Below are 15,546 nucleotides of genomic sequence, written 5' to 3' on the forward strand. Positions count from 1 at the left end.
GACGTTTCCACCAGCTTCGATATGGCATCGTGCGCTCTCTTTCGCTCGCACCGTGCTGCTTATGCTTCAATGCTCATCAGCGTGAAAGAAAAGAAAGAAAAAAAAACATCAACCCCGCAGCAGCAGCAGCAGCAGCTTCTGCTTGACGATGTGATGATGATGATGGTCAGGCTTGCTTGGTTGTGTAGTTTTTGTTGGTTCTCCCTTTGCTTGCTTTGCATATGTGTATTAGATTCGACTTTTCGATTGACTTTCGCCTCTCCCCGTGTGCCGCTGCTATCTTCTGCCCGCACCACCCCCCCCCCCCCTTCCTTCGGTGATCACAAACGCTTCTATACCCATTGCCAGAAAAGCATGACGCGACGACGACACACAACACTCTTCATCATCATCATCGCGTCATCCAAAAACCATCACGGAGCTCTCTATCCCACCGTCGTTGGTGGTGTGCGTTTCATTTGATGAAACATTTATTTCGCCCATATGCCCCTTTTACACACAACCCGATCTATACATGTGTGTGATTAACACACAAATTCAATGCGCACCTTGCCTCGCCACACATCCTATTCTTCTTCCTGTCGAGGGTGGTTCGGCTGGCTGCTGAATTCCGGAAGGAGTGGACGAGCACACAGCGACACACACACACACACAATACGGCACTCCGGCCCCGGATCCTCTACTCACCCCTCTCGCACACCCTTACATACTATCTGATCCCACAACCCCCAAACCACCAACCCTCGAACCCCCTCGCACAACACAAGGCAGGCCAAAATCATACACTTCCATCGTGCGACAAACGATCATTCTGTACCAGTATGTATAAGTAGGCTATAGGAAACGGCAAAGGAGCGTTAGACATGTGCGTGTGTAGAATCGACGATCATGATCCGTCGCCCGAAGGTAACTTCCGTAGCGCGTGTATGTGGCGCTCCTCGCAGCACTGCTGCCTCGTCCCTACTTCTCCTCCTCCTCCGCCTCCCCCTTCCGCCACTCTATCTGCCTCACTGTGGCTAGAAATATAATCGCCGATCGGCGGACCATTCGACCACCACCTTTTTACCCACCCCGAAAAATGTAGCGCAGCGGTGTAGAAAATATTCAAATTTATATCAACCACACCACCACCAGCACCAGAGACACAAACACTCTGTACGTTATCGGCAGTAAAGGGTACGCTGCTGGTACAAATAAAGGCGAGGGTGGTTATGGACACACACACACACACACACACACACGTTTTGAAAAGCGCATTATTATTGCTGATGGTGCTGATCGAAACACCAAGGAAGACGGCGAACCTTTCCTTAGCAAAAGCTGGCTACCGGTTTCGTTTACCATCATAAGACGCCATCCGAGCTGAGATCGGATCGAGTGACGTACCAGAGGGCTACGAAGTGTCTACACATCAGTGGTGGGAACTCCGGAGTGGTTTCGTAAAATCCACTCCGACTCCGACGTATAAAAATCGGAGTATAATCCGAAGCTATTACTCCAGATTAAACTCCGCAGTAACTCCGGAGTTGACTCCCAATTGCTCCGGAGTAACTCCGGAATACTAACTCTGGAGTTGACTCCGAATTGCTCCGGAGTTGGTACCAGAATACTGCGGAGTTAACTCCGGTGCTGCATCCAATGTTAACTCCGGAATAACCGTCGGTTGTTAATAATTCTGGAGTTACCCCAGAGTATACTCAGGAGTATACTCCGGAATGTCTTGGAGTCGGATTACTCCGGGAAGATTTACCCATCACTACTATACATGTTAATATGTTAGCCTGAGTTAAAAACTCGACTAGACTTTGTCTTTTTAGCCAAGATTCACAATGAATTGGGACACGATCGTTCTGTTACCAAAAAACAGACAAATCGTATAAAAAGGTTTCTGTTCATGGAAAAAAAAAATCCATACGTTTTGAGGTTTTTTTTTTTGCTCAATGTTCAATGACTGCAGACTGCCGGGCTATTACAAAGGTTTAAACAATGCAAGTTGGAATCAAACGTATCAGACAGAATCAAACTGTCTCTTGATTGATGTCGTTCTGTTCGATTGTCTGGACCTTTTTGTATTATGTGCCGCAGCCTTTTCATATCAACTTGGGGTACTTGGGATAAGAGAATGTTAAGTCACAAGTAGCCTAGTCCTTGGGTCGGCAAACTTTTCGCAGTAGAGTCAAGTACAATGCAGTTCCTGGGGTACAATTTCCTGGCGCATTGCAGAGATCTGATCCGAAGATCTGCATATCTCGAATCGGGGTCTAATATCGTATATATTGGAAAGTTATCCAGTCCAGTTTCTTCGTAGGTTGTACATAACTGACCCTATGTTGGATTGAGATCTTCGAAGATATTGATATTTGAATGTTTTCTGCTAAACAGACAGGTGTGTTTGACCAAATATTTGCTAAAGAAACAAGATAACCACCTCCCCACATGTTTCCTCCTGAATCTCAACACCCGTATGTCAATCTTCAGACCAAACAATTCTAGGGTGTGGATAGAAGTTTGCAGCATACATGGTTTATGAATTCCTGGCTAAATTCTACACTCCAATTTGGGAATTTGGTTTAATCATTTGGATTGATTCTCATCTCATGGACTTCGAGTCGAACGTACCAAAATGCTTGAGACCCTCAGGGAATTTTCATTTCATTTCATTTCATGCAATTTATTGTTGGCCTCGAAGGTTTAACAATGTATAACTTAAAACTAAACAGCGAAAATAAACTTAAAACTAAAATAAACTTAAATTCTCTAGACATATCTAGACAAACTATGGTTTTAATATTGTAAAGCAATCGTTGGTGAAACATTCACCAGGAAAATTTGACAAGTTGTTCAACTTCATTAAATATAATTGATGTTGTACAATGACTTTAGGCGAATAGATTTGAGTTCGCGTTTTTCACCGCACAACGACGGAGGAGGAGAGAAATGCATGCATGCGTATGGGAAAAGGTTTTTTCAGCGCTCGCTCTACATCGAAACGATAGCTTTTCTCTCTTCAAACCTTCTCATCCTACCCTGTTCTTCGGGATCTCCTCTCTTTCTCTTCTTCAACCCTCTAATCTCTACCTTCCAATACATCTTTCTCTTTATGGAACATTTCGTACGGTGAACAGCAGTTCGCCGGTAAGGAAATCACATTGCCCAAGAAAATCCGCTGATCCCAAATGAAAAGGAGTAACTCTCAATTTCATGTGCGGTTTTCGTAACAACATGAATTCACACACAACTCCAGTTCGTGCGAAAGATCTTCTTCGCGAGAAGAAACAGAAAATAAAACATTTAGTACTCAACCAACATTAAGCATTCTCATGTAAGTTTTTTTATCTTCAGAAGAGTTTTTGATTTGCATTCTTTTTTTTGTGCTTCTATTTGTTCCATCCAAATTTATTCACATTACCTCCCACACGCTCAATCGTGGCGAGAATCGTACGATCAAGAGACAAATTAAAGTGATCTCTTTCTCTGTCACTCTCCAGCGGTACGATCTCTTGCTGTTCTTTTTCTTCACGCATGTGGTTGTGGTTTAGCAAACCTATGGTAAAATCTTGTGTTTTTTTTCAAGATCCTCCCTCTGCCATACGCTACGAAAAAGATGGCTTAGTTCCAAAATTATTTTATGCTAATTACATTAAACAAAATCATAATTGTTCACCATCTCATCTCAGTAGGCACACTTCATATTACACTGCGTACGTGTACGCACACGTACAAAAGAAGACCCAAGGGGTGTAGGTGTGTATGTGTAGCAACAATTCGTTATTTGATCTAGTACGTAAGACGAGTAGGTTGGTTTTTAAATTATTTTAGATCAAACCAGATTCATCTGCTTTTTCCACACGTTTTCCCATTAATAGGCTTACTTGCAAATAAAAAAGTAACATCAAAAAAAGGCCCATTTGTCCTATGTTAATTACCTTTTTTGTCGGTCAATTGCCAATCGATGTGGTCAACTTTGTTGCCAGCTGAATTGATGTGTGCTTCCGTCTCGCTCTCGCTTACAGGCCAGCAGCAGCGCCAGCATACATAACCGACAGCATCTCTCATCGGCTCATCTCTTCCTCGCTGGTGTACGTGTGCTGCTGCAATGTCCCAAGTGTGCGTCGGAAACGAACGAAAATGCTTCTGTACCGTGCTTCGGCTGTATTTGTTGGATATGTAAGTTTCCAAATATGTGAGCCAGCTTCATTAATCGGTGTGTCTTTTCCTCTCTCGCTCTCTCTCGTTTTGCACACACAGCTCACATTAATCGACCTCCCGCACTACTCGTCCTCCTGCTTCTATGCTCCTGTGTGCTGCCACACACTTATGCTGGTCGACGAGTTTTTCCGTGTGCTTCCAACTTGTCCACACCACTAAGGCCGGACACTTCGCACACACTTTTCACACATACACCACACGCTCGCACACACACACACTGCTAGTTAACGTATGCACACATCCACCGCGCACACACACACACACACTCATGTGCGCACACGGGCGCACGTTCGCGTTTCCACGGCAAACTACTTCTATTCACTTCGCGCGACACCACCAACAAAAAAAATACACATTCGCGAGAGATCATGCATGCCTGCGCTCGAACGAGATAGCGGAACCGGTCTAGCTTTCTTTCTCTTTCGCTTCCACTGCGCTTCCACAGGCCAAATCGAACGTCCGCGATACGCTTTCTCGCTCTTTCCAACGCGAAAGCAGGGCAGCTCCTCTACACTGAGAAACGATGAGCGAGTTAACAAAAAGGAAAAAGCAAAAAAGCCAGAAAAAGCAGCCCCGCGCGCACACACAGGCCACTCGCAATTTCTTTTCGCTTTTGCTGGTTACGGAATCTTTTTCCTTCTTTGCACTATTCTTCGCCTTGTCTTCGATGCAATCGTACAAGCTTCTTCTTCTTCTTCGAGCCGCTTTTCACCTAAGCAGCACACTATACATTCTGTGTATGTGTGAGTGTGTTGCAGCAGCAGCAGCACTACACACGGGGGTAAATGGGCTGGCTCGGTTGCCTTTTGCCACCCCAATCGTACACAATTGCGCACACACACACGCGCGCACGCTTACGTTCACTTCATCTCTCGTTTTGCTGAATTAGGGAACCTTTTTTTTATTTACTTGCATCAACCCTTCTTCGGAGGTTCCCGTCCCCCAAAGAAACCCAAAGAACGGAAGTGAAAGCGTATCAGTGTGGAGGGGGTGCCGGAATGATGTACTTGCTGCACAGCAACCCACCAAACACGTTTTGACAACTCTTCTCCTATTAACAGTCGCAGCCAGCAGCAGCAGCAGTACCGTAAACTCTCATCTTTGACACATCCGACCACGTCGAGAGCCGCTGCGCGTTTTAATCGGCATCCGCGATTCACCCCACGGTCCACACTACTGCCCAGCAAAGGAGACACACATATGAGCGAACGCCTCCCACAAAACCTCCTGCTTCTTCCTCTTCACTTCTCTTCCGTGAACAGTCGTACCTCCCCCACCCCACACGCGCGCGCACACACACACAATCCACTCAATCAATGGAAGTGAACAAAACGCACACACAGCACCACTAGCACGATGAAGCTCGTTTTTTTTATAAGAGCAAATCCGACTAGTGTAAGCAAAGTGCCGGATTAGGTTGAAGAACACTCGCAGGTTCCTTTCGATCCGGCAGCCGGTCTGAGATATTCACTTTATGTATCACAATTGTCACCTTTTAATGACCCGGTCAAATTAACGTCATTTGATTGAGATGATATTACTCCCAGTAATATCACACAGATACACTTTCTTTGTCCTTTCTTTCACCGTAGATACGGAGGGAGGCAGTCTCTCTGTTTGCTGCTGTTCGCCTGCCCTGCTACTTACTACTGCTGCTTTTTCTCTGCTGACAGCCACTTCGAAGCTGCTGTTTCCGTCGATGGACCACTTACAAGAGTGCAGGTTCGCACAAACTCACCTTTACGTATCGGTCGGCTGTACGCACACCACCATACCAACTTACACGCCTGTGCACACACACAGCTGATTGCGACGTCCTTGTGCCGGGAAAAAATGCAACTTAAAACGTGCGTTCCCTTCTAATATCACAAGCACAAAGCGCCAATGGGTCGCATTAGGTTTTATTAAGTTTTTCCAAACGTTTTGCAATAATTTTATGCATCTGTGGCTGATTTGAAAGCACTTAGCAACGAGTTGTGCCGCAAAAAAAAAATCGCCACTCGATGGTCCAAATCACAGAAAAGTCCTATATGGTGGTGGGAGACACGATACGTTGGTTTGTTGTCAAATTGAGGTATTTATGTGACAGCATATTCGCCATTATTCCATATTAATAATGCAAAATAAATTTTAAAATTGCATATAAGAAAGAGAATAAAAAATTTACTTCAATTTTAGAAGTTACTACAACACGAGTGTGAAACGAGGAGAAAATAACGAAATCGAATACATGTTGGGTTTTGTTCTTTGGGTCGACGTTTTTAAATAACATTACGTTTTTATGGTAACTGCACATTAAATGTTGTGTAAAATCTTTCCAATCCGTTTAATACACGAATCTGTTGAACTAAAACCAGTAATCATTAAACAGAGTTGAAGAAAAATGCGTTTCCTTTCGGTAAATATTTCCTACAACCGATAGCAATGTGATTGCACATGTTAATTTGGAACTGTCAAACGCACGTTGCTTTGTTTGCATTTCAACTAGAGTCAGGCTTTTATGCTATTACACCAAAAACGTTCAAGTCTACCGGCTTTTCGGTGATATGGAGACTACATCGGTCGATCTGGGGTTTCTAGAACCATGTGAACCGTGGCTGCTAACGAACAAGTTCTTCCGCAGTAAGGTTGGTGGAAAGCCGGCCTGGTTAGAATTGAAAAGCTTACCGAAACCCGACGATCTTCTTTGCGGACAGTGTAGCGAACCACTTGGATTCCTTTGTCAGGTAAAAATCAACCCATGAAGCTCTCTGTGCCTCCGAAGACAATTTTACAATAAATTACCTATCATTTAAGGTATACGCTCCAGTTGAAGACAAAGATAACAGCTTCCACAGGACACTGTATTTGTTCGTGTGTTTAAAAGCGGCCTGTAATCAGTCCCCCGATTCAGAAGCAAGGTAGAGTAGGTTGTCATGTAAGTCGTAAATAGCCGTTTTAATCGCAACCTCTTTTCATTCCAGAACCATCAAAGTACTAAGAAGTCAGCTACCAAGACGGAATGAGTTTTACGCTTATGATCCACCGGATGAATCAACGGAATCGGTAATGCTGAGTGTCCCGTCCTATGAGTCCATAACGAGGAAAACCAAATGAAATGGTATCTTCTTTTTTTCGTCATCCCCAGCCTGCGGTCAAATCTCCAGTTCCGTTGTGCGTTGTGTGTGGTTGTCGAGGACCGAAGCTTTGCTCTCGTTGCAAATCGATCAATTACTGTAGTGCATCGCACCAACGGCTCGATTGGAAAGCTACCCATAAAGCTATGTGCAGTGAGGAAGGAATAACAACCGCGAGTACAACTACCGCATCAAGTTCCATTCTTTTTCCTGAGTTTGAGATCATAACCGAGGCTGAAGAATATGTAAGTTCCGGTTGTGTAATGTGATTTATCAAAAATTAATTGCAACTGTGTTTTTGTTTAGGAACCAAAAGCAAAACTATCCGAGGAAGAGAACATGAAGCGTCAAATGGCAGAGCTGGAGCGGCTGAAACAGGAAGGCAAAGCCGGTGCTTTGGACGATCTGCCCGAAGCGGAACTGGACAAATATTCGGCCGATCAGGTGGAAGATAAAACGTTCGATAAATTTAAGGAACGCATTTCGGCAGATCCCGAACAAGTGCTGCGGTACGACCGTGGTGGCAAACCGCTCTGGTTGTCGCCCATCGTCCCGAAACACATTCCTGCCTGCGAACGATGTACCGGTCCGCGGGTGTTTGAATTTCAAATCATGCCTCAAATGTTGAACAGCTTGAACCACGATCAGCTAGACTGGGGCACTCTAGTGTGCTACACCTGTGAAGCAAGCTGTGACGTGCAAGGCTACACGGAAGAATTTATCTACCGGCAAGACGTGCTCAACACGGATACGGCAAAGCAATAAGAAGCATTTTATCAATGAAACGTGCTCAACTGTAAGTATGAAACGAGCAGTCATTTAATGCCACCACTACATATCATTGTGGAGCTGCTTTGTCCAAGTAGAGGCCCTCAAAAGGCTTAATGGATTGAGTCGTCATAGGTGTCATGTCTAATGATATAACCATTGGATTTATGTATGAACGAGTTAGTCTGTAAACCAATGTATAACTATTGGTTCGTTTCAGCTTGAAAATAAAATCTAAACGACACGTTTATTGACGTTCATAAATGCATGCTCTGGAAGACTGTATGCGCTACTGGCTGTTCCCCGGTAGACGCCCGGATCGACCGACACCAGGGTTGTTGCGCTGGTGGCTTAGCTCCGCTCAGCCACTCACTTGCCCTCTGCGTTCTTGAGAAAATCGTACACAACCGAAAAGTCCTTGTTGGCTAAACCCTTCGCCATTAGCGTCCGGTAGATCTGATGCGTAAGAGCACCGAGCGGTATCGGTGAGTTCGAGCTGGTAGCGACCGCCGACGCAATGCCAAGATCCTTCGTGATGAGTCCCGTCGCAAAACCGCCCGCATATCCGCTAGCGGCCGGTGCGGTCGGGATAATACCGGGCACGGGGTTGTTCACCTCCGATGCCCAGCTGCGTCCGGTCGAAGCGTTCACGATGTCGGAGAACACCTTTGGGTCGAGCCCTAGCCGGATCGCTAGGTTCATGCATTCGGCCAAACCGCACATTGAAATGCCCAACATCATGTTGTTGCACACCTTGGCTGCCTGACCCATGCCATATCCGCCACAGTGCGTAATTTTCTTGCCCATACCCTCGAGCAGTTCCTTCACCGCCTGGTACTCGTCGGTCGTACCGCCGACCATGAAGGTGAGTGTAGCATTCTTAGCTCCGGGCACACCACCCGACACTGGTGCATCGACGAACGTAGCACCGGCAGCTTTCACCTTTTTCTGGACCTGCAATACAGAAAATGGATAGTATTCGTTCGACGAACAAATATGTAAGAAAAATGAAAGACACTTACCGCCTTTGCAACGTTCGGATCGATCGTGCTGGAATCGATAAAGACGGTCTGGTTCTTGATACCACCGCCACCGATGATGGTGTCGTACGTGTCGGCCACAATATCGTTGTTCGGCAGCATCGTAACGACGAAATCAGAAGCTTTGGCTAGTTCGGCTACATTGTCGTACGGAACGGCACCTTTTGCCTGCAGCGAATCCTTCGCTTCCTTCGAGATGTCGAACACATGCAGCTTATGTCCCTGGATGGTAAATAGAGTATCGTCATTTAACATTGAAGATTTATTTCAGGTTCGATATTCTACCAAGAGCAAGAGTAATAATTAGCTACATCTTAACCGCTCAATTATCAGTATTTGAAGCTTATACAAAAGATAGAAATAAGAAAATCAAAAACTCGTCTAGAAAGTCAAACGAAACGCAACACGATATTGCGCAGTTTCCTTAACAGCAACGTACTTGTATCTATGTGTCCGTGATCGTTTCACTTTCATTCTAACAGCGGCCGTGCTAAATGAACTATACTGATCGTCGCGCTGTCCCTATTACGACCTGAGCCCTTCCGTGTACGAACTTACATATGATTGATTTTCAAGGTCAGGCTAAGAATAGTTTAGAAACGTGTTGCGGTTACAGGCGCTTTAGCAATCGGAAGGTGATCGTAACATGAACATGGAGATGGAATATTTCGCACTCTTTTTTCGGACGACACGAGTTATCAGTAATTAGCAACATTGCGCAGACCCGTGATACCGCGTGTTCCCTAGCGACTTCTGCATAGTGACGTTCCTAATGCTGCGCTCTAGTGTGCGTGTATTATCAAAGTAAACGTGCGATGTGTTCCACGCAGCACACCGACGATCGCCAAGCCTCCGATGCGTCCGATCATCATACGGAATGGTATTACGACGACGAGCGACTTTTATCAATTTGACATTGAGCTTATCATCGTTGCTTGCTTTCGATAAAAATAAATCGCCACATATGGCGTGTGGCGTGGGGATAAGACAGTCAGACAGCCTGCGTAATCGATTTTTTTTCGATGCTCCTGGCCAGTTTTCCTTTTCCAATCACAATGGCACACGTGAGTATTCGTGTGCAATTTCACTCGTATCGTTTTACGTAACGCGATCGGATTGCGGATTGCGGGCGCCCGGTAAACGAGCCACACACTTACCTTTGCCATCAGGTTGCTTGCCATCGGACCGCCCATGTTACCGAGACCGATGAACCCAACATTCTTCGGACCGCTGCTAAACGAACGGATCAACAGGTCGGACAGAAGCTTCAACTGCTGCTGTTGCTGGTTGCCGGCGGCGGCTCGCGTCAGTACACGGAAGGCCATTGCAAATGGTTTCGCTTTATGATTGCTACAATTCACACTATTTCCGGCGGGCGGCACAATATTCCACTGCGGGCAGGGGGCACGGGCAAATGTACGGAGATGTCACTAGAACGCTCCGTCGCGGTCGTGTATTTGCTCGATACTGTCGGTGGAGCAGCCTGGTGAAACAAGTGCCGGGTGCTCGATGTTGGACGTGTAACCCAATACAGACGTACCGGGAATCAGCGCGAACATACGCACACCGATGTGTACAGTGGGGCTAGTGAAACCGGCTTTACAATGTTGCGTTGAGGTTGTCGTACCAAAATAACGCATGATCTACACTAGCGGTACCAATGTTTGTAGTAAACCCGTATCGGTTTGGGGACAAATTATATAGAGCAAATAGATATTGTTTTACAGCCAAATTAGGCATTATTTACGGATATTTTTATAATTTTAATACACTCCATGGAACAACCCGAAACACTAATTGCGTGAACATCAGTCCAATTATTACGATAAGCGCAACAATTTTAACAAATCTTTTTATGTCGTTTCGTCGACATTTATGTCGTTTAGTTTTGTTTATTAATTCTTATACTACTTTTAGAATATACTCATTATAGTTAATGTGAAAATGACGGTAATTTTACAATTTCGAAACATTCAACATATGGGGTCCGCATGTACCGCACATGCTGCTCATAGCTTGCATGCAGCTTCTGGAGAATAGCGCCATCTTGCGGGAAATTTTGATACTGTTTTAAGGCGGTAAAACGGAGACCATCCAACGAATAGAGATATTTTGAAATGGCAAATAATTTGTATACATGTGCACGCAACTCAAATAAAAAAAATTTTTGTTCAAATCTATTAATTTGTCCTTTTTTAAAGCACTTCAAACATTCTATTCGATTTCAAACCAACCTTTAGAGATTGTTTCCGCAATTGAGTTCGCTACAGGTGATCAAACAGAGATATTCTTGAGGCGGCTTTTGTTTTGCACTGTTGCATCGCTTCCTTAAAACCTTCGCAAATTTTTGCATCCATTTCCTTATCAACGCAGGAAAGAAATTGCTTGATTTCTAGGCTACATTCCTCGTTCGGGCCGCTTTTATCCGTCGTGGCAGTGATCGATTCCATTGCAGGCTTCTTCTCCTTCTCTACCGCGTCCGTATTTTGTTCTTTTGGTTCGGATCGTTCAAAAAGCCCACCTAGTGCTCGGCCAAGTACGGAACCTATTGCCACACCACCGGCTGTAGCTGCCATTTGGGAGAAAAGTCCTGATCCTGGTGCGGGTGTTGCTAGCGTAGGAGCTGTCGGCGATTTCGTGGGTTCGGATACATTGGTGGGAACACTTTGACCTGATCCATGTTGAGATTTTGTATCGGTGGTGGTTGATTTACGGGATGGAGGAACCGATTTTGAACGAGTATCACGGCGTGGCATTTTCTGACTTTCCTTTTTTGATGGTTACGACGATACAATTCATCTGAATCATAGCCTACTCTATGTATTTTAATAATGATAATGCATAAAAATCAAGTTTTTTTTATTATTTTCCCAAGTAGGTGTTTCTACCTTTAAAATAGATGGTGTTACATTTTTAACAGTGTACGAAAAGTTTACCGATGGGCAATATGTTCCAAGTTGACCCTCTGATATATAGTAACTGGGTGCTAATTAGCTCCATCACGAACCACACAACCTCAAAATGTGTTTAGGTGAAACACGCTTTTCGCTTTACCTAACCTCATTTTCTGTTGCGTTAAAATGGATCACAAAAAAGTAGATTAAACTAATCATAAGCATAGAGAAAGATTAACACGAAGTTGTACATATGTACAAAAGTCCTTCAAAAGCTTTTTAAATTAATGTATTTTTGCTGATATAAAAATAGGTTAAAATGTAATGTTCACACCGGTAAAATGTTACAAAGATGAACAATTGTAAAACCATCGAGACGATTCTTAGCCTTATCATAGCCAGCTTTTTTTTGCCACGTTATATTTGTTGACGGTATCTCAAAGTATTTACATCTTCGTAGCATCCGGCTCACAAGGTGCCCCAAACGCACTGGCCAATTGCACTCGTTGTTGGCACTCCGGCGCCATATTGGAGCAAACAGAGTGCGGAAAACAGAAATCTCGACAATCTAAAGACTCTGTCCTCTGGTTGACAGTCAGCGGAGTAATGCAGGTGTGGGTTATGAGCAGGGAATGGAAAATGATAAAAAAAATTAAAACAATACTAACCAATCGGACGTACCTTGGGGGAGGTTTTAGGTACGGGGGCAACGGCAAGCTTTCAGTCCATGTGAAGAAGATCCATCGTCTTGCTGGCGCACTGTTGGGCAATATAATTGCCCACCACCGTCACACCTCATACGGGCGATACTCATTTCAACAACGTGTGTAAGACCGTTCCTATCTGCAAGCAACCGACCTGATGGTGGTGATACTAAAATTGTACTCTCGCCACTATCTTATCTCGCAGCGAACCGGGAATGTGTCTCATTGCGATGGCTATGGGAAGTAAGGCAGCAAAACCATCAGCATGATACGAACGGGTGCCTGCCCTACACAATGAATAAGCGCCGTTGTTCTACCACAGCCCACGTCACATTTTGTTCGATCTGCAAGTGAAAAAGTATCCTTTACCAGCGATTGAAACATGAAGGCTTTTCGTACTCGTACATCACATTTAAGCGATGTACGCTTCAGACAGAACAAGAGCAGGTTAAAATGATGTTAAACGTCTGATCATTCGGTTTGGCAAAAAACACGATTTTGTAGCGGAAAAACGAGGTTTATTGAACGCTGATGAGTAGGAACAAAGGTTACTGACAGAATGGTAGCCGAAGTGAGCAATGATCGACTAATTCTTTTCGAAGAAATTTCAATCATATATTGCGGCATCATGCGAAATTCCGGCCAAGCTGACCAGGCTAGGAAGAATGATAATGAACACCGTCACCAGGTGGTTTTGCAGGGAGGGACCATCAAAGATCGTTGCCACTGAGATAGAAGATAGGTGTATGAAAACTTTGGAGATCATCTTTCAAAACAGTTCAGATACTGAATACAATGATGATATAGACATATGTATTTTGCTTACGAGTCCTCAGGATGCTTATTAAAGGATAGACCAGAGAGCAGAAAACATTGTGTTGGAGATTAACGTAGGATCTCTCCAAGATCCGACAAACATTCCAAAAACATCGTCAAAGAGGCATGGTACCTGAAAATTGTGATGAATTAATAACGTATATACGTCCATAAAAATGGTTGGGAAACAAGGCACATGCTGGCACTCGATCTTGGACGTTTTAGAAGACTCCCTCATAAGACCAAGCGATTCTACAGCCCTATAACTAGTACTGTTGTGTTTTATTGCGGTAAAAGATTGTAGAACCTAATCCAAAGACGTTCCAAATACGCTTTTTCCAAGAAATTGTACACTAACTGATTGAGGGGGTGTTTTAGTCTGTTAGAAATTAAACGAAGAACCCAATTTATTGTGTACCAATCGCCATAAAAACTGGCAAGTGATCGATCAATTCTTTGAATGGCCTTGTGGTTAATTCAAAATAAGTATTACTTCATCGCCGCGTTGGACGCCACTAACTAAAAATGCTATAGAGATATGCTGTATGTTTTGTCTTACTTTTTCTACAATTTTGGGCGAACAATTGATATGCGTTGTTCGCTTCCAGACATGTGCACCTGAAAGTGTCTGTACTTCCCTCGGTGTTTCAACCGAGCGCTGAAGCCCAACCGGTACACCGGAAGCTGCTGGTGTATGTCTTTATAGATACGAAGTGCACGAAATTAGATTGCCACGGCAAAGTAGAACAACAAACAAATTCCACCGATCCACCGGTCGGGTGTCGGGTGATAATGGTGCGATCATGTGCGCTACGATGGTCCGCGTGCCACCAAAAACGTACAGCGGTATTAAAATGAAATTGCTTTCGCAAGGTTTGTGGAGTGCTTTACGTGGAATGGGCATGATTTATCATAACCAGATACTCCCTATCCGCCGGTCGTATCAAAACAAGCCCTAAATAAAGTTAAACAAAATGAAGCTCCATTCCGGTGCCGTTGGACGTGGATGACTGGATTGGATATCTGCACAGTACCAACGGAAGCCTCATCACCGCCTTTTAGACACCGTGGCCTCGGTGACAGGTGACTGATACCTTTCCTTACCGTTTCCTCACTTCCTGCCTTCCACCTTACACGCCCGTTAGGTGGTCCGGTATTTCATAAGGCCAGAAAGAGATGATTCCGGCACACATTAAGCAAACCGTGTTAACATATTAGACAAACAGTATGTACACAAAACCGAGCTCGTTGCGTTGTGGTAGAGAGACCGAACCGGCCTGTAAAAAGAAAGAAAAAAAAGCTCACTACTCTGGTCGTCCGGTATTGCAAGGTGTGTTGGACCGTGTGTTGGAAAAGTGTCCCACTTCGACGATCTCCATTTGTCCCGTGTGACCTTTCCTTTCGGGATTAGACCGATGGTGTCCTGATGCGGCCAGTAGGCAGCATCCGATCGTTTAAGATCACTGTTTGTTTTGTCCATAAAATCAATATATCGCTTTCGGTTGCCTTTTTTTTAACCTCCCGTTTGGAAAAGGTGCTTTTTGTCGTAAAAAAAATTGTCGTGCTTGCCTTGAACACGCAAACATGGTACGCAAAGAACAAAGGCACGGCTGAAGGTGTGAAGATGCTGAGACAATGTGTATGAGATGCGTTAAAAAAATCCACCAACACATACATTGCCCATACTTAAGTATGATAACTACGCACTTTAGGTATGATGTTTTCGTAAAATCGATAACGTTCACTAATACAATGGTACGTGTGTGTCAACGTTGCTTTAGAACTTGAAATTCAAGTTTTAAAAGTTAAAATCTTTTGCCCCCAAAGTGAGCTACAATAATATACTCCTTTTTACTAGTGTAATTATTAGTAGCTTGGGCACCCTACTTAAAAAATGTCTTCCTATCTCTCCGCGGTTAAAATGTTTTTAACTCATTAAATTCCACCCCAAAAAGAGTATAATTTGTTGCAGAACCCCATATTTATCGCTCCACTCGAA

General features: G+C 44.3%; 4 protein-coding genes across 5 annotated transcripts in view; 1 reads left to right on the top strand and 3 right to left on the bottom strand.

Annotated features, from left to right (window-relative positions):
- Positions 1 to 5,910, bottom strand: part of LOC125770071 (phosphatidylinositol 3-kinase regulatory subunit alpha) — a 35,590-nt gene extending 29,680 nt beyond the window's left edge. For both annotated transcript variants that reach the window (XM_049439280.1, XM_049439279.1), the window contains exon 1: positions 3,927 to 5,910. The gene's annotated coding sequence lies outside the window, so the exon portion shown is untranslated. The remainder of the gene's footprint in view (positions 1 to 3,926) is intronic.
- A 703-nt stretch (positions 5,911 to 6,613) lies between these two features.
- On the top strand, positions 6,614 to 8,357 carry LOC125772221 (programmed cell death protein 2). Its single transcript, XM_049443687.1, has 5 exons — positions 6,614 to 6,935; positions 7,006 to 7,109; positions 7,173 to 7,254; positions 7,337 to 7,570; positions 7,632 to 8,357. The coding sequence occupies exons 1-5, from the start codon at positions 6,756 to 6,758 to the stop codon at positions 8,088 to 8,090; spliced, it is 1,059 nt and encodes a 352-aa protein (XP_049299644.1). The 5' UTR covers positions 6,614 to 6,755; the 3' UTR covers positions 8,091 to 8,357.
- Positions 8,308 to 10,617, bottom strand: LOC125772222 (probable 3-hydroxyisobutyrate dehydrogenase, mitochondrial). The gene is made up of 3 exons (XM_049443688.1): positions 10,291 to 10,617; positions 9,116 to 9,355; positions 8,308 to 9,047 (listed from the first exon to the last, which is right to left on the bottom strand). Exons 1-3 carry the CDS (start codon positions 10,456 to 10,458, stop codon positions 8,463 to 8,465), a joined length of 993 nt encoding a protein of 330 aa, XP_049299645.1. The 5' UTR covers positions 10,459 to 10,617; the 3' UTR covers positions 8,308 to 8,462.
- Positions 10,618 to 11,323: 706 nt separating this feature from the next.
- Positions 11,324 to 13,197, bottom strand: LOC125771521 (hemiasterlin resistant protein 1-like). Its single transcript, XM_049442213.1, has one exon. It carries the CDS (start codon positions 11,887 to 11,889, stop codon positions 11,398 to 11,400), a length of 492 nt encoding a protein of 163 aa, XP_049298170.1. The 5' UTR covers positions 11,890 to 13,197; the 3' UTR covers positions 11,324 to 11,397.
- Between the last annotated feature and the right edge of the window lie 2,349 nt (positions 13,198 to 15,546).

This window comes from Anopheles funestus, chromosome 3RL (assembly GCF_943734845.2).
Source record: "Anopheles funestus chromosome 3RL, idAnoFuneDA-416_04, whole genome shotgun sequence".
NCBI lineage: Eukaryota > Metazoa > Arthropoda > Insecta > Diptera > Culicidae > Anopheles > Anopheles funestus.